The sequence below is a fragment of the Dioscorea cayenensis genome, chromosome 11 (genome assembly GCF_009730915.1).
Source record: "Dioscorea cayenensis subsp. rotundata cultivar TDr96_F1 chromosome 11, TDr96_F1_v2_PseudoChromosome.rev07_lg8_w22 25.fasta, whole genome shotgun sequence".
Classification (NCBI taxonomy): domain Eukaryota; kingdom Viridiplantae; phylum Streptophyta; class Magnoliopsida; order Dioscoreales; family Dioscoreaceae; genus Dioscorea; species Dioscorea cayenensis.
The window spans coordinates 21,913,254-21,931,798 of record NC_052481.1 but is presented as its reverse complement, the minus strand read 5'-3'; the positions used below and the strand labels follow the sequence as shown (position 1 = coordinate 21,931,798).

Here is an 18,545-nt window from a genome sequence, read left to right as displayed (position 1 = left end):
ATATATTAATTTTTAATAAAAACTAAAAAAATGAAATAAATCACTAAATTTATAAAAAAAAATGGAAATACATAATTAAATCTTAATAAATTTATTAACCACAAACAAAGATTTTTACATGAGTTCATCCCACGATTAGAGATAATCCCGCACCCATCACACAGGTTACTGGCAATAGCCGGTCACTGAGTTGATGATTACCGGCTATATCAGGTATACTATTTTCTTTAATAATAAAATCTCTTATCCGGGACCCAAATAGTTTTTCCCAAAGTTTTCTCTTTGCCCGGCTTTTTTGTCAGAGAAGAAGCCATCGCTTGGAGTTCGGAGGTTTCTCCGGCTTGATCTCTTCTTTTAGGTAATTAATTGATCGATTGAAGTTACAAGATTGGATCTGATGTGTTTTTTTGGGTTTTGATTGATTGTTTTGTTGGATCTTGAAGTTATTAGATCTGATTTGATGGATTAATCTGTTTTTTTCTTTTGGAGATTTGGGGTTTTGTTATTTTTCTTGCTATATAGGATTTCATTGTGTTTGATTTGATGATGATGATGTGGGTTCTATTTTGATGTTCTTGTTTGTTGTATTAGATTTGTTGGTGAAGAGTTTGGTTGCGTGTTTATGTGATTAGACTGAGGAATTTGTAGTTTTGATGGTTTGAGCATTAAAAAGCTGAGATTTTGATTTTTAATGGTATGTTTAATACTTCAATCCGGTCGTTTTCTTGTTATTCATGCTATGTTCTATGCTCATTTGTTGGATTTTTGTTATTCCTCTGATTGCTAATTTTCTTGTTCTTTGGAATTAAATGCGTTTTTTTTAAAAGCATATCACTTGATTGAAAGTAGATAAGAGAATCGACCGAACAAACATGAAATCAAGTGGTTTGATGGTGTTAAAAACAATGGATTTTCTCAATCGGTATCATTATGTGATGTGAACAGTGTACTGAATGTGTGGGGTTAGTTATCATGTTGGCACTTGCAAGGATGTATATGGACAATGTGGTAAAGATTTCCATTGTGTCGTGTTTGACCTAACCTTTAGCAGGGTGGCAAAATGAATACACATGCACATGTTTTGCTTTATGTAGTATGAAGGTATCTTTGGTTCTTTCCTTTGCTTGGTTATGTATGAAGAGTATTCTTTTCTTTCTTGTAAAGCCTATGCCATGTGGAATTTTGTCGTATCATTTTGTTTGGCTCTCTCTGAGAAATATTATAAGTTACTCCTTCAGGGAGTTCTTTATATTTAATTTTTCATTTTGCCTGATCTTTTTAGTGACAATTCGATACTGAGTATGGCGGATGATGAGAAGGGTGGAGAGGGGAATGCTTCCCGTGGAGCTGATTGGGAAGTTGTTTCTCTGACTGCGTCAACATATGCCGCAGCACCTGGTCCTGAAGGATTTCGATCACCTGATGAGAGTAGGGATTTGGATTTTGATAAGAATGAACATCAACGTGCTGATCCATTGTTTATGTCTGGTCACTTTGTTTTCCCACCTAGCGAACATGAGAATCTTCCAATAGAAAATTATGGCGATGAAATTCAAGATGAACCTAGTGGTGAGGATATAGCCTCTGTTTTGGAGGAAGACGAAAACCATGGTAAAGGAGCTGATGAGAATTTGAAGTCTAAAACTGATGAGAGCTTGCAAGGGATTCAGATGTTTGATTCTGGAGAACAGGTTTCTGTTCACCACATGGAATTTGGAGATAGCAAGTCATTGCGTGGGTTAAGCTTTGTTGGGAAAGAGGACATTTTGTACAGTTCTTCTGCATTTGGTGCTCTACACAGTGAAACAGAGATAAGCATGTCCGACCCTTGTGATGAGAGTGCCGATACCGTCGAGTCTAATGATCCTTCTCTGGATGCTGATGCTTTAAAGCTGGATAAACAAAATAAAAATAATGGTTCTGGCCTACCTTGTGAAGCATGGTGGAAAAGACATGCTGCATCTTGGTATAACCATGCGAAAGAAGGGAGTACATTTTGGTCTGTTTTTGTAGCTGCAGCTTTGATGGGGCTGGTGATTTTGGGGAAGCGTTGGCACCGGGAGAATTTGCAACTCCAACAACTTAAGTGGCAATTCAACATAAATGCTGAGGTACGTCTTATTTATTTATTTTCCTTATTATATGGTAATTGTATAGTAGCTTATTTTGGCAATGTCATCTGTGAGCTTCACTCAAATTTCTTGTTTGTGTTTACATATTGCATGCCATTTGCTGTTTACATATGTTTTGAAAAGATGCTTGGGCTCTCTACCCTGAAAAACTTAGCTATATCTATGATCGCTACAGGGCACTCTTGTATTGTGAATTTAGAGAGGTTTGTAGACCTTATCTAGTTTATGTGATAAATTTATAAATTTTTGTTCATCTTTATTTGTACATCAGTACATGTGGGTATTTTTTGGCAAAAAAGAATTATATTTAGAGCACCTTTTTTCCTGTGACATACTTGCTCTCCTAAAAGCATGGATCAGCATAGGCCCTCCCTCTGCAAAAAGGGGTGCAATCTCATAAAAGATGCCTTCCCTTTTCAGTGCCCATGATTGTGATTGTTTTGTTTTTGAGCTACAAAACCTATATATATTTATATATGCAAATGGAGAATCCACTGAAACTTGATATTATTGCTAATTTGACTTCCAATTATTTCACTATCTTATCTTATGTACTGTAACAATTATCACATTAATGCAAATATGTAGTTTGCCATGGTTAACCTTTTCATGTGCCCTTGTTCATGAGGGGATCAACTGATGCTCTTTTTCCGGACTTAAAAAGTAGCTTACTTTTGTTGCTTTGGCAGAGGATGAAGTGGATGACAGCACCGATAAACCGCTTCAAAGACATACTGGTTGGCAGTCACCAACGAAGCCTCCTTGTTCGTGCCGAGGCCTTGCCCAACCATCAAGTTCTTTAATTACACTACCCATGATGATGATGACGATGATGATGACGACAATCAGAAAAAACTCATAAGAAAAACTCTACTCTAGCTTTCATCTTATGTAAATATCCCTATAGTGACCAAACCTTCCTTGTTTGCTCTCTCATCATGGATATGGTTTGTGTTAAGTTGAGATATTTGAAATACAATCTTCCTGTTTCATAGATTCATTGATCTTGTTCTCTTACAAAATCAAAACCAGATGATGATATGAAAGTTATGAAGTCAATGCTCCATTTTCATGTACTAATATAACTTCATCTTATATTGCATTCTCTCTGTATATGTATGTGTGTATGTATGTATTTTTCTTAAGTCATTGTAGTTATACCGTATTGGTGCGGAAAGAGTGATGCATGCATTATGTTAAAGTTATAATATATATTGCTCTGAAGCAGGAATTTTGGAAGATGAAAACCCTAAACTGTGAAACATGTTGACCCAAGTTCAGAGCATGATGTTGATAATATGAGGAAGCAAGCAAGCAATGAGAAGAAGATAAGTTGATATCATAGCATCTCATGTTGCTTTCTTTGCCAACTTGTATGTATAACAAAGGTTTATCTTCTTGCATTCTGATCAGAGAAAAAGAAAGAACCATGTGAGTCTCTGCTCCATTTCCAAATCCTATGTGCCCTTACAACAATAACAATCCATGCCCCTCCCTTGTCCCCCACTTTCCATTCTAATATTATCTTCATTTCTATTGTTTTTCTTTTGATTTTGATACCTTGTTTCTTGTTACTTTCATTGTAATTTAATGTTCATTCTTTGGTTCATTATTATTCAAATTATTGTGATGTTGCTTTCCACTTCTAATGATGTTTATTTACATATTACAATATATATATAGGTATATTTTAGGGGTGGTTGTTATAAATAAACAATATATATGTTTATATATATTGTGATTTACTTAATAAAGAAAAAAAAAAGAAAACAGTTGAGTACGCCAAACCTAACTCTAGCAGTCCTTTATCCCCTTGGGCAAAATGTAAAGCATAGGTGGAAAGTGCAAGGACCTAACCCAATGCACTAACAATAATTGGTTAGTTGGATAGCTTTTAAGGCAGGCTATACAATGTAGACTTTCCTTTAATAATAATAATAATAATAATAATAATAATAATAATAATAATAGATTTAGAAATAATTTTAAAAATTTATATTTATAGAGATTTGAGAATAAAAAAAAAATGAGAATTGTATTTTGTTTAACCATGAAGAGTCTAAATAAAAAAATGTGGCAATGTTATGAAACATGTGAAGTTAGATTGGTGGAGGATAATAAAATTATGCATTCATGGTCTTCTCATTAAAGTAAATTGCTTGCTCATGGCCTCAAAAGTAAATAATTGCTAATATATTTTAGTAAAAATTATGATTTGTATATATACTTTTATAACACCTTTTTATTTGCCGATATATCTCTATAGTTCAAAATCAACTTACAAATTTTATAAAATAATTTTTTTATTTTTTTCTTGAAAATAAATACAGATAAAAGAGTTAGAATATATATATATATATATATTATAAATCTTTTTAAGCTAGTTTCAAGGCACATAGGTGTATAAGAAAAATATCAATTTTGATAGAGACATAAGTAATTTTTCATTCTTTTCGAGGGCCTGAGAGTAAAATTGATGACACATAATTCACATAAAACACATGCCGTAACTCACACTTATACTTTGCATTTGTGAGGAGTTAATATCTCAATTTATTTATATACTCATCAGCATAAGTTGAGATTTGAACTCATCTCCTGAGCAAAGATATGGACACTCACACAGAGTATCAATGCTGCAAATAGATCAAAAAATCATTGGTACCTATAAAAAATTTTATTAATATAATCTTATTACTGTTATTTTTTTTTATTCAATTTAAATGTTCATAAAGTAAATTATATTATTTCTCATCAATTCTTTTTCTCTCCTTTTGGCTTGATATAATAAATAAATCAAGACAAACTCACCAATCAGTGCCCTGTGAGCAAATTAATACATAAGAGGACTTGAGCTGGCTAACATTAACCACATTCAACATTAGAAAGGTACACACACATATGTATATATATATATAAGTGAATAAATTATGGTAGGACAAAATCCAAAATTTTATTATGATCTTAATGTTCCACAAACCCGTGCAAACCGTATCAATTAGAAACACCAAACAAACACCAAACTCAATTGAATTCCTCTCTTTCCAATGACTAGTCTTATTCCAAAATCCCAACCAAGCATTCTTCACTAATAAACTATTTCTACATTGTTTTTAATTAGTGATGGGTCCATTCTTCATTTAATTAATATATGCTACAATTAATCTAATCATAGCTTTCATTATATTAAAAAACCTTGTAATAGTATATAGTGAGAATAACATGTGTTTAATGAGTATATATAATTAAATTTTATTCAATTTTTCATCTATTATGTGATTTTAAACTACAAGAGGGACCATTCATAAATTTTTTTTTTAAAAAGTTGATAAGTCATATAAAATATATAAAAAATTAAAAAAATTATAGTGATGATTGAACTGACATAGTAATATAGGGCTTGTTTGGATGAGCTTTTGGAAAACCCAGAAGTGTTTTTATAAATTAAGACTTCTGATTAAAAAGATTGTTTATGTATCGAACTTTAGTAGTCGTGAAAAGCTGAAAAACAGCTTTTTCCGAAGTTTAGTCATGAGCAAACTCGAAAAAAGTGCTTTTTTAAACTTTATTTTTACGACTTTTCCGCTTTACGTAAAGTTCGATACAAACACTAAAAATATAAAAACGCTTAACTTACTCCTGAAAAGACTTTTTCCGGGAAGACTTCTACTAAACTTAAAAATCTTTTGGGTGTTCAACCCAAAAAGTGGCCATAAAAGAAAAGTAATAAAACGAGATACTACCCTATGATAAGTGCTGATATCCTAATAAGATTGAATAACTATTATTACCATAAATCTCTATATGGAGATAATTTATAAATTATCCACCGAATAATATTACAAATGTAAATAATATAGAGATGGAAATGAATAAAACATTAATATGAATTAAAGAAAATCATAGTTTTTCAACTTAAGGATGAAATTGAAAATTAACTCAAAGTCTAAGGACTAACAATAACTAAAAGAGGAAGTAAGCTTTCCTACGTGTTATTTAAGTAAATATCAGGGGGTTAAATGAAAAAATATCACAATAACGGTCCAACCTAACCAGTTTAACCACACGAGTGGCAAATAAACAATCCCGCCACGTCTCAGGCCTAAATAAACTAAATGACCGATTTTCCAATTTTACCCTTTTATCTTTTCAAATTTACAATGTTATCCTCCTAATTATAGTCTATCGGACGGCTACGATTAGTTATGATGACGTAATAATAAAATAAGATTAATTTTATTGTAATAATTATGTGATTATTGGGCTTTCTCTCTCTTCACTTTCTCTCTCTAAGTTCGCGTGACGCCGTGTTTGACCTTCATTGCTTGCAGAGCTATATCTCTTCGTTGGAAAAAATTTACACCAAAAAGTTGCCCAAAATTGGAGCTTTCGTTGGGGATTGGCTTCGGTTTGGGCTGGGATTGGGATTTTGAGGAGGTTTTGGTGTGATTTTGATGGGTTTTTAGTGGATTTTGGATTGTTTTCTGGCTGGATTTGTGGTGTTTTGGCTTGAATTGGAGAAGATTTGGGGGTTTTTGGTGGGTTTTTTGAGGATGAGTGGGGTGAATAATAGCGTGGAGACGGTGAATGCCGCCGCGACGGCGATCGTCTCTGCGGAGAGTCGGGTTCAGCAAATCGCCGTTGAGGTATATCCTGAGATTCGCAGGCCTTCCTTTTTTGTGTTTTTGATTCATTTTTTTATCTTTTGACCTTTTGTGGCTTTTGGAATTTTTTGTTGTTTTTTTCTTACTGGAATTAGGGTAATTAAGAGGTTTTAGGATTTGGAAATGGTGGAGTTTTGTGGAATTAAGATGGAATAATTGCCAAGTTTGTAGGTTTGGATGGCTGGAGTTAGGTAATTTATCCTTTGTGCTGGGATTTTGAAGGGAATTTATGGATCTGAGTGGAAAGATTTGGGTGTTGGATTTTGATCAAGGTGTCGATTTTAGAATTCGAAATTGTGCCCCAAATCCTTTTTATTGCTTACATCCAAAGCTAATTACAAGGTCTCCGATTTCTGATCTTTTCTTCTTAATTTTTTTGGTTTTTTTAATATAATTTATGCTATTCTCTATTAATGTTGAATCGTTGATACTGCTATGTGTTTCATCAGTGAATCCTTTAGTAAAATGAAAATATTCTAGATTTCGGAAATGTGATAATTTGGGTAAGAGAGGATAATTTTCATTTTTCCATTTTTTTACTGTACTCCCAATTTGTTGTTTTCTTCCATGTTTAAGTCCCAACTCCATTTTGTAAGTTGAAAAAAATTCTTTCTTGGTGATCACATTTTCAATCTGTTTCTTCTCTTTTATTCTTCATTGACGGCTTACACACTTGTTCATTGCTTCCAATATCTTGTTACATAGCACCTTCATTATTGAAATTCCATAACTCGAAGTTCTAGAATGCATGATCTATGCTCTTCTTTTGGTGTTGTCTTTTTATCTCCTGCCGCATGACTGAATAACTGGCATTATGAATAATTAATTTACACCAAATTTTGGTATATCCTACTGTTTTGTGCTTTCATTAAGCAAATATCTAGATCTGATACTATATAAGCTGAGTTTACTAATTTATCATGTTTCGGTAGTTTTTCTTTTCTCTGAAATCTGATTTATTGATTCCTCTTTTTGGCAGAGGAGGAGATGGAGAACTTGTTTTAGTGCATACTGGTGCTTTAAGCCTCCGAGGCACAGCAAACGTGTCAATCATGCAGTTCTTGTTCCCGAGCCGACATTGCCTGGGTCTGAAGCTCCTGCACCTGAGAACCAAAACAATCCACCAGCATTAGTTCTACCTTTCATCGCCCCACCTTCATCTCCTGTTTCTTTTCTCCAGTCAGAACCATCATCTGCCACTTTATCACCGGCAGGCCCCATATCCCGTGCTACTTTTGCGGCAAGTGCCTACTCACCTACTGGCCCTGCATCCATCTTTGCAATTGGGCCATATGCACATGAGACCCAGTTAGTCTCTCCACCTGTCTTCTCAACGTTCACCACAGAACCATCCACCGCAAACTTCACTCCTCCCCCGGAACCTTTGCATCTGACCACTCCCTCATCGCCAGAGGTGCCATTTGCAAGACTCCTGGCCTCTTCGCTCAATGCCAACTGCAGCAAGGGCGAAGTCTGGGAATTCAATTCGTATCAGCTTTACCCAGGGAGTCCAATAGGTCACCTTATATCACCAAGCTCTGCCTGTTCAGGAACCTCATCTCCTTTACCTGATGCGGAGTACTCTTTGTCTGGTGGCATCTCCTTACCAGTATTCCCCATTGGTGAACCACCCAAAATCTTGTCTGGCGAAGGTCTTGCTTTGCGTAAGCTGACCTCTCTTCATGCTGCTCGAGATGGTGGTTCAATTCTGGATGGTCAGATATCAGCGATCTCACCAAGGAGGGATCCAACTACAGAATCACAGAATGGTGAGGCTGATGCCAATCACCGGCTGTCATTTGAGTTGACTGCAGAAGATGTTGCCCTTTGCATTGCCAAGAAGCCTTTCTTCTCCGGAGAACTTACATTAGAACCTCGATTAGCTGCAACCACGGAAACAGCTGCAAGTAACGGAAATTCTGATGAAACAACAGCCAACAATAGCATACTTTGTGTTGATGAAACCTATCATGATTTGCCTGTGAGAATACAGTCTTCTACTGGTCTTCAAGCTGCCAAAGAATTCAAATTTGACAATGCAGATGGGGCTTCTTCAGAGCCTGGTGTGGTAGGTTCAGACTGGTGGGCAAATGAGAAGGTTGCTGGAACAGAAGTTGTAGCCAAGAAGAACTGGACATTCTTCCCTATGATACAACCGGGGGTCAGCTAATTTGCGAGACAAAAACTCTCTCAGCTACTCAATTTGGCATCTTCAACCGGAATCAAAGATCCGAACTTCATGCTGGCCGAGATGGTGATCTTCATGTGAATGAAGATGGAGGGATGGATTGTTTACACCTACTGGCTGGAACTGAAATTCACAAAATTAAATCGAGATTTTCTGTCTATCTGTCTGTCTGTGATGAACTGGTATAACACAGAGCCGGTTTCGATTCTGTTGTGTATGTTTTTTTTTTGTTTTTGTTTCAGTAATAATCTGTAGGAAATTCTGATTGTTGTATGATACATATCATGCTGCAGCACTTTCTTTTTTGTTTTCTGTCTAATATGAACCTTGATACATCTGTCCATACTGGTGTACAATTTCTTCAGAATTCCAATTATAACTTTGATTCATCTGATCTGAGTTTATTGTATTATTATTATTATTATTGTGTATTTTTGTGTGATGAGGGCCATTAATTTTTGTCAGAAGTTTGTCAGAATTGTCATCCCAAATCTTAGTAAAATTTATTTCGGCAGTTTAGGTTGTACAAATAATCTTAAAAGTTCTGTTTTCTGAAGAGTTCATTAAGCAGTAGTTTTCCTATGAAATGCCTTTGTTATACCTGTACTCACAGGAAAATACCTCTAGTTTTATATTTACCTTGAAAAATACTATACTTATTTATATAACTTAAAAAAAATAACTTTAATTTTATAATTAGTGAAAAAAATTAAAATTAAATTTTTTTAAACAATTAAACATTATAATTTTTTCTACGTGAAAACGATAAACATCCAATATATTATTGGGGTATGTATACGGATTTGGGTAGTAAATCTGCATCACTGGATTATCATCCTTTGGTACCAAACCAAAGATAATATAATTTTATTGGTTGATTATCCGATTTTAATATTCTATAAATAAAATAAAATAAATAAAAAAATTTCAAAATTTATTTGAAATTTTAAAAATTAATTTCTCAGTGGCTTGCAATTAATTTTCCCATGAACCAAGCGTGTCCACAAACGAGCCCCCCCATCCAACTCATTATAGAAGGGTATTTCCGTCAAATAATCAATAACGCTCCTTTATAACTGGAAGGCTGACGTCACACAACTTCCCCCCAATCTCTACGTCTTCTCTTTCTCTCTTTCTTATCAAGATTAGTTTAAAACCCTAATTTCCTTTTCCAATGAGGAGTCGTTGATGAGATCGCCGGCGGCGAGGGTTTCCGATAGCGGGATGGCAAACGGCTCGCCGGAGGGCTTCGTGTTACGGTCCGGCGTTAGATCGGGCCTCAAGCGCGAGTTCTCGTGGGCGCTCAAGGCCCAGTCTCAAATCCCCTCCTCCCTTTCTCGCACTCGTTCCGGTAAGTCTCCGGCAACCTTCTCTTCTCCCCTTCCGGTCAATAACAAGAAACCCAAGAGATCCGATGGTCGGGATTCACCGTCTGCTGTGGAGCCGATCAAGATCGACAATCTGGATGCCTCCGAGAAGGACGTCGGTCCTCCTCCTCCTCCGCCGCCGCCACCACCGTCGTCGCCGCCTACTCTCCCGGAGAAACCTTTTAGGAGATTCACGAGATCCGTAATGAAGGGATTCGCCATACCTCCAGGCCCTATCGATCAGGCCGGAGAAGGGGTGGAGGTTCCAATCCTCATTGAAGAGGACGATGGTCGCAGTCTGGGCGAGGCTCAGGATGTGATGGTGAAGAGTTCCACGGGTTTGGTATTGAAGCCCCAACGCGAAGAACCAGCAATGCACGATAATTTGATAGATTTGGATGGTCAGGACGGGTCAGAGAATCCCGGTAGGGTATTGCCAAGCCCTGTGTTGGAGATTAAAGTTGAAAAGATTGAACCTTCAATGGAAACCACACCACTGAACGGCATTGTTTCTGAGGAGCCGGTGAAGAGGTTCTCAAGATCATCTAAACTCAAAGAGCCAGTGGTGCCAATGGAGGATTCATGTAAGCCTGAAAGGAGATTCACCAGACTGGCACTGAAAACTATGGTGAAAGTTGAGATAGAGGATCAAGATGTCATGGTTGTGGATGCCGCCTCCCCGGAATATCCTACAAAGAGAATTACTAGGTCTGCTATGAAGGTTGCTGTGGAAACTCCAATAGAGAGTGGTGACCGGGATATCAAAAAGGATGATGCAAGTGTTGAGGTCAGTGCTATCAATGGCTCTTTAAGAACAACACCAAAGAAGAAGTTGGAGCTGAAGATGTCCAAGAAGATAGCTTTAACAAAGACGCCATCAAACATAAAGGAGCTTCTTGTTACAGGATTGCTGGAAGGGTTTCCAGTCATGTATGTCACTGGCAATGGCATGGTATGTGTGATTATCACTTGAAATTCTTTTACTGTCTTGGCCCCTTTGTAATGTTTGGTGGTTTATACATACATTAATGCAGCAAGGTGGTCTGCAAGGTGTTATAAACAATGATGGCATATTGTGTTCCTGTGATTCTTGTCATGGATCCAAGGTGAGCATCTCCTGTTATTTTTTGTGGTTGCTTTGCTGTATATGATGAATTTTGTGCTTGGGAGGAGTTGAGCCAAGCAGTCGCTTAACTTCTACCATGGGTAACGTAGACCATTTCAGCCTACCGGTTTGAGCAGCACGCTGGAAGCACGAAGAAACATCCATCAGATTTTATTTTCTTGGAGAATGGGAAGAGCGTGCATGATGTATTGAGGGAATGCACCAATTGTCCTTTGGACACATTGGAAGCAGTGATTCAGAAAGCAATCAGTCCAGTATCACTGAAATCTCTTACCTGCCGGAAGTGCAAGGGTAGGGGCCAACAGTTTTGAGTCTAAGGATTTACGGTGGCTTGCCCTACTTTTGATTTATGAATAGTTGATTTTTTTTTTTGCAGGGCAATTTCATGGTTCACAGCTTGCAAAATTTGTATTATTGTGTGATTCTTGTGTTCAATCTCAGAGACTTCTGTCCACCCCTGGCTCATCCAATCGTGCCAGTAACATTGGCAGGTTTGTGTTCTTTGAAAAAATTGTTTAGTTTGAGGATTTATCCTTCCATTACTAGTATGTATGCTTTTTGTTATTTGAAGAGGCTTAATGCATTTTGAAGTTTGGTTGTCATCTGTTCATTATAAGTTTTAGAGACTTCGGTGATTATTATTAGAAAGGCATCCATTTTCTCCCATTGGGCTTCCATAAAATCTATTATACATTGTTGGCATGTTCATCTTTTGAAATGTTGATAACAAACACATTCCATAGATTTGTGCCCTTTCAAAAATTCTTGCCTTTTCATACTTGGATTATTTTCTTGATTTGAGGGGCATTATATTCTTTACACAAGAATTTCTATCTCAGGTCAATGAAGCTAGTTGTGGTACCAAAATCTGCTGACAGTGAAACTAAAGGCAAATCATCCACCAAGGAGAGCAGCCGTGGCAGATTAACCAAAAAGTTGGTATTTCAATGCTATTTGTTGGATTTTGTGTTCTCTTGTTTTTTTTTTAAACCAGTGTTGTATTTGGCAATTTTTTTTTCCTTTTGAGTGGCCTATAATTTTCATTAGTTATTGGTGTCTCCTCTCACAAGGGATGTCGGTTTGCATAAACTGGTATTTTCGAGCGACATTTTGCCTGAGGGAACTGAAGTAGGTTACTATGTCCGAGGAAAGGTAAACTCTTCTTCTACAATTTTGGTCCTTTTTCTGCAACTTTCTCTCATAATTTAATTACTATCTTTGGACAGAGACTGCTCGAAGGTTTTATAAAAGATTCTGGAATATGCTGTCATTGTTGCAATACTGTGGTAAAGTCATTTGTTGGCTCAATTTTACTATATTCTATTATTGTCAAATTCTATATCTTTGGTTCCTGATAATTCTGATGTTTATTGAGCAGGTCAGTCCTTCGCAATTTGAAGCTCATGCTGGCCGTGCTGCAAGGCGGAAACCGTAAGTTGATGATGTCCAAAAGTTCATTACCTTATTGAAACCATTCCCCTGCTTTGAATTTATGTATTTATCTTTCTTTTGTTTTTTCACGATTTTCCAGATACAATAATATTTATACTTCCAATGGTGTGTCGCTTCATGAGCTGTCAGTTTCCCTATCAAAAGGAAGGAAGTTGTCAACTAGTGAAAATGATGACCTATGTAGCATTTGCGCAGATGGTGGAGATCTCCTTCTTTGTGATCTTTGTCCGAGGGCTTTCCATTCAGGTACAATTATTTGTATTTCTTTGATAAAGGTATACTGCTTGATTCTTACGAGGAGTAAAAGTTATTAGTGTGTTTAAAAAATTATGTCTTTTATCTATGGTTGTTTGTACCATGTTTAGTAAGGATCAGATGCTTTAAGTATAGGCAGGGAGGTTTGCTGTTCCTTCCCTTTTGTATGTTTTCTTTAAACATAATTTTTAAACAGAGCTTGCATAGGAACCCAATATTAAAAAAGAAGACAATGTCAAAATATGTGATGCGCTGATATTCACACGCGCTTTTCTGTTGAAAAGGCCTACTCAAATTTCTATATGCAACATTTCCTTAATGTTAGTGGCTTTTTAAGAAATATTTTATATCAAGTGTGAGATCCAGAATAGACAGATAGCATGGTAATCTGTTTATAAATGTAACTATCCTTCTGTTTTCAGTTATGCTTGCACATCATCATCTTATATTGTTTATATGTTTATGCTCTAGTATTATATTTTATACAGTTTTTAATCACAGATTGCGTGGGGTTGTCAAGTATTCCACAAGGAGATTGGTATTGCCGATATTGTCATAATCTTCATCAACGAGAGAAGTGTTTGGAAAGTAATGCTAATGCAATTGCTGCTGGGAGGGTTGCTGGAGTTGATCCTATAGAGCAAATATTTAAAAGATGCATTCGTGTTGTCCAAACACAAGAGAGTGATGTTGGTGGCTGCGTGTTGTGCAGGTCAGAATTCCATTTTGCTTAGCTGAATAAGCTTACTATAGGATGACATTCTTGCATTGGCTGATTTATGTGTTTCTAAACTGTATTTTTAACTCATTTATACTCTTTCACTTACAATTCCGATTGTTCTTTTGGTTATTTGCCTCACCTACATTAGCTGCTATATAATACTGTACCCCTTATGATCTTTCAGATGTCAGGATTACAGCAAATCAAGATTTAGCCCACGAACTGTACTGCTTTGTGATCAAGTATGCTTCTGTTATTTTAAGTTTACTTAAAGTGTCATGCAAAATTTATTGTATGTGTTGTGCTTTCTTCTGATTTCTTCATTAACTGATTTAGTGTGAGAAGGAGTATCATGTTGGGTGCTTAAAGGATCATAACATGGCTGACTTACAGGTAAGAATATTTATGCTGTTGGCTTTATTTTGAATTTTGCTGTTTCCTTCATGAGCTTTTAAGAATTATTTGGACAGATTCTTAAAGATAACTATTCACTTGACACCACCTCAGTGAGAATATTGACAAAATCTGGTTCATTAATCTACTGTAGGAATTGCCAGAGGGAGAGTGGTTCTGTAGTCATGATTGCAGTAAGATTCACATGGCTCTGCAAGGCATGCTTATTCGTGGATTAGAACCACTTCAAGACTTATGTAGGGATCATATGAAAAAGAAGCAAGAAGAAAGTGGTTCATGCAATGATTCTTGTGCTGATGTTAGCTGGAGGCTTCTCAGTGGGAAGTTCTCTTCTGCTGATAGTAAACCATTGCTTTCAAAAGCTGTTGCCATTTTCCATGTAAGTGTCATGTAATGTATTTCTTCTGAAAGGGATTTTTTTTTTTGCTCTTTCTAATGTTATTTTCTCTTTAATTCCTCACCTTATTCGTCATATTCTATTCCATCTTAGTACAACTTCGGATATGTTTGAACTATGACCTATATAGTTCTGAATATTCCAATTAATCACAGTCTGATTATTGACTTTTCTTCCCTCTCCTTGTGTCTATGAGTAGAATGCTAGTTAGTTTTCATCATGTCACAACTGGTTCTTCTGAATATCAAACATATAAAATATAGTAGAAGTCTGGAATGCACAAACTATAGATGATAGAGTTTGCCCATTCTTGGATAGACTAATCTTGTGTCATATATAACCACAACTGGTTCTTCAGAATATCAAACATTTAAAATATTTTAGAAGTCTGAAATGCACATACTCTAGCTTATAGAGGTTAACTATTTTTGGAAAGACTAATCTTGTTTCATATATAGCCACAACTGGTTCTTCTGAAAATCAAACATAAAAAATATTTTAGAAGTCTGAAATGCACATACCTTAGATTGATAGAGTTGGCCCATTCTTGGAAAGACTAATCTTGTTTCATGTATATTACAATTATCAACCATGGGTTATCTGTGCAAACTTTGTAATGATACAAACTTAAAAGCAAATGTTTCTGTTTGGACATCTGTTCTCTTATTTTGGTTTAAAATTTCAAGTCCTTTCCTTTATGAATTATATTAGATTTTATAGGTTACTCATATAATGCTGGTTACTACACTGGATTGTCATTATTTGTCTCAATTTGTAGATATTTTTGCACACCTTAACAAGTGTGTTGCTTCATGTAGTGATTCATTTCTGGCAAAACTGACCTTTGGTTAATGCTATCTTTTCCATGTATTTCATTCTTGCAAAGTACCACATCTAAAATGTCAATTTTTACACATGGTGTCTTGTGGTTGGGAATCACCTATAGGGGCATGATAAGCTTGGATTAAAGTTTTATTTTTACCTTACATACTTGGGCAATATTGAAATATGGTATTTGATTACTGGATGTACTTGTTTGCAGGAGTCATTTGATCCTATAGTGGACATTATAACTGGGCGTGACCTTATTCCAGCCATGGTTTATGGGTGAGAAGTAGTACTTCAAATTGTTATTTCTGCCATATTTGTTGCATTTTATGCAGACTACCCTTTGATAGTCCTGATATTACTGTTATTTCTAATTTCTAACTGCATTTTCTCCATCGTCTTACAGGAGAAACCTGAGAGACCAAGATTATGGGGGAATGTATTGTGCAGTACTAACTATTGGGTAAAGTTTATTTATTAAATTTCTGGGTAATGCATGGTTTCCATGTAAAGTCCTGTAACCATCATTTCATTTTTGCAGTTCATCTGTAGTATCAGTTGGACTTCTGCGAGTTCTAGGGTGTGAGGTTGCAGAGCTTCCCCTAGTAGCCACACATAGGGAAAGCCAAGGGCAGGTAATTGATCAGGGCATTGTTTACTTCCCACTATACAATTAATGTTTAGACTACTTGAACAGGGGCATGTGAATGGCATATATCTGCAAGTTTTACATATCATCTTACTGTTTTTATCAATCCGATCTTTCACAGGGCTACTTCAGATTGCTGTTTGCGTGCATAGAAAAATTGCTGGGGTCTTTGCAAGTTAAGCATTTTGTGCTCCATGCAGCTGATGAGGCTGAGTCCATTTGGATCAATAAATTTGGTTTCTCCAGAATATCTCCTGAGAAAGTAAGCTCTATAAGATTTGAGCTATCTGTGTTAGAACAACATATATTATCGTGCGGTTCACATAACATGCCAATTTTTTTTTTTTTTATTTCTTTCTTTTTTTGTTTGCAGTTGAATGAATATACAAACGGTGCTCACTTAACTCATTTCCAGGGTACATCAGTACTTCACAAGCTAATACCCCAGTGCCAGATTTCCACTCAAGGAAATTGAACCAAACATTTTCTCTTTTGGTTGCACTGAAGAGCTTTTTGTTTTTTTGAAGGTTTCGTTTGAATGGATTTTGCTTTGATATGCACAGTGAAAGATTTAGTGTATAGGAAAGATCCATAAGTTAGGTTTTTGTGGCTAGTGCTTTTTTTAAGGATTGTAGCCTACTAATTTAATTTTGATATGATTTAGAATTCAAAGGAGATGTTTGTTAGAACAATGGACTTTATGAGCACAAAGATTATGCTATTGATATTTTGGCTTTCTAAGTGTTATATTGCTGCAAGGAATAGTAGTATTTGTGTGTGTTTCCCAATTTTATTATTTATTTTACCTTTGATTTTCTATGTGATTAATAATACCGTTTCATGATGTATTATTTAGCTAGCGTGAGTGTACAACATGGTCAAATATATCTGTTTGCTAATTATAGTAGTATTTGTGTTTGTTTCCCAATTTTATTATTTATTTTTTAGCAAATGTAGATGGCTGAATTTATATGCATCTCTACAAAGTATGTAATTATAGTAGTTGTTGTATGAGTAATTTTATATGCACCTCTACAAAGTATGTAATTGTGTTGTTGTTGTTGTTGTTGTTGTTGTTGTTGTGTGAGTATTATATATATATATATATATATCTACAAAGTTTGTAATTGTGTGTATGTGTATATATATAAATGATATTTGTACATGCATACCTCTGCAATGTGAGTATTTTTTTATATATATCTCTATGAAGTACGTAATTGTATTGTTGTTGTGTATGTTTATATATATATATATATATATATATATAAATGATATTTGTACATGCATACCTCTGCAAAGCACTGGTATTTCGTGTTAATTTTCTTTGTAAAAAATGATTTATTTTTTTCCAAAAAAATGTTTTTATTCCTTTTGCTTATATATATATATATATATATAATAAAAAATAAAGCCATGCCTGGTCGCCCATCAAAAAAAGATTATGATAAATTAAAGACGTTAATTGGAATTTATGTCTACTAAGTTGTCTTTTTTGGTTTTTTTTCTAGGATTATATTTTTACAAGATTGGCTACATATCTACATTAAACAAGCTTTAAAGCCAATGTTTTGCCTGTTTAGATTATTGCCTCTATACTTTTAATTAATTAATTAATTAATTATTATGTAGCTGTCTATGAAAGAATAAATGAAATGCAAACACAAAAGATGTTATTAAAAGAATTCATTTTAAATAAATAGATAAATATTCAATTTGCAGCATTTAAATGAAAATTAAAAATTAAATCCATCCGATGTTTTCATGATGATGAAAGAAATTGTTGTGATCATATATATATATATATATATATATATGCAGAAGTTGTTATGGCATCTTTTTATTTATTTTTATTAAATAGTGGATTTTTTACATTTTGGTGGCGATTTATATTTCTAAAACATTCGCTATAGCAAAGATTTTTTAAAATTAATTTATGATTAAAAAATTAAAATTTCAAACCATCCTCATCATATTGAGTTCTTTTTCCCCTCTTGTTTTCTCCAATAAGATAGGCATCCTAGTAAAACACTTTTTTTTTTCTGGGATAAATGTGAAAATAGCTACACTTTCCAAATATTTACCCTGAGGTAAAAAACCAATAATAACATGTAATTAAGGATAAAAGCAGGGAGTTTTGTAGAAAAAAAAAAATTGTTATTCCTTGAGTGGCATTTCAGAAATTAAATTCAAAATCGGTGGCATTTTGTATTTCAAAGGGCAGAAAAAGGGTGTTAAAAGTGTGAGCCTTGTCGGGTTGCTGGCATTATTATTATATATATAATAATAAATAATTAAATAATTAAATAATAAATAATATATAAATATATATATATATATATATAACATCGC

General features: G+C 34.9%; 3 protein-coding genes across 3 annotated transcripts; all 3 read left to right on the top strand.

Moving 5' to 3' along the window:
- The first annotated feature begins 253 nt into the window (after window positions 1-253).
- LOC120272564 (ATG8-interacting protein 1-like) lies at window positions 254-3,208 on the top strand. The gene is made up of 3 exons (XM_039279420.1): window positions 254-358; window positions 1,283-2,111; window positions 2,822-3,208. The coding sequence occupies exons 2-3, from the start codon at window positions 1,302-1,304 to the stop codon at window positions 2,933-2,935; spliced, it is 924 nt and encodes a 307-aa protein (XP_039135354.1). The 5' UTR covers window positions 254-358; window positions 1,283-1,301; the 3' UTR covers window positions 2,936-3,208.
- Window positions 3,209-6,448: 3,240 nt separating this feature from the next.
- On the top strand, window positions 6,449-9,287 carry LOC120272412. The gene is made up of 2 exons (XM_039279235.1): window positions 6,449-6,778; window positions 7,776-9,287. The coding sequence occupies exons 1-2, from the start codon at window positions 6,686-6,688 to the stop codon at window positions 8,964-8,966; spliced, it is 1,284 nt and encodes a 427-aa protein (XP_039135169.1). The 5' UTR covers window positions 6,449-6,685; the 3' UTR covers window positions 8,967-9,287.
- A 796-nt stretch (window positions 9,288-10,083) lies between these two features.
- Window positions 10,084-16,868, top strand: LOC120272521. The gene is made up of 18 exons (XM_039279358.1): window positions 10,084-11,303; window positions 11,386-11,457; window positions 11,567-11,768; window positions 11,854-11,968; window positions 12,317-12,412; window positions 12,548-12,629; window positions 12,704-12,763; window positions 12,856-12,908; window positions 13,009-13,175; window positions 13,686-13,896; window positions 14,090-14,147; window positions 14,242-14,298; window positions 14,453-14,698; window positions 15,759-15,823; window positions 15,951-16,007; window positions 16,086-16,179; window positions 16,315-16,455; window positions 16,567-16,868. Exons 1-18 carry the CDS (start codon window positions 10,173-10,175, stop codon window positions 16,666-16,668), a joined length of 3,009 nt encoding a protein of 1,002 aa, XP_039135292.1. The 5' UTR covers window positions 10,084-10,172; the 3' UTR covers window positions 16,669-16,868.
- The last annotated feature ends 1,677 nt before the right edge of the window (window positions 16,869-18,545 follow it).

Bases quoted from the DNA above. Each gene is read 5' to 3' on its own strand.
- LOC120272564 (XM_039279420.1), top strand. From the start codon at position 1,302: ATGGCGGATGATGAGAAGGGTGGAGAGGGGAATGCTTCCCGTGGAGCT. The intron at 2,112-2,821 runs GTACGTCTTATT...TTGCTTTGGCAG, and splicing joins AATTCAACATAAATGCTGAG to AGGATGAAGTGGATGACAGC.
- LOC120272412 (XM_039279235.1), top strand. From the start codon at position 6,686: ATGAGTGGGGTGAATAATAGCGTGGAGACGGTGAATGCCGCCGCGACG. The intron at 6,779-7,775 runs GTATATCCTGAG...TCTTTTTGGCAG, and splicing joins TTCAGCAAATCGCCGTTGAG to AGGAGGAGATGGAGAACTTG.
- LOC120272521 (XM_039279358.1), top strand. From the start codon at position 10,173: ATGAGATCGCCGGCGGCGAGGGTTTCCGATAGCGGGATGGCAAACGGC. The intron at 11,969-12,316 runs GTTTGTGTTCTT...TTTCTATCTCAG, and splicing joins CGTGCCAGTAACATTGGCAG to GTCAATGAAGCTAGTTGTGG. The intron at 15,824-15,950 runs GTGAGAAGTAGT...ATCGTCTTACAG, and splicing joins ATTCCAGCCATGGTTTATGG to GAGAAACCTGAGAGACCAAG.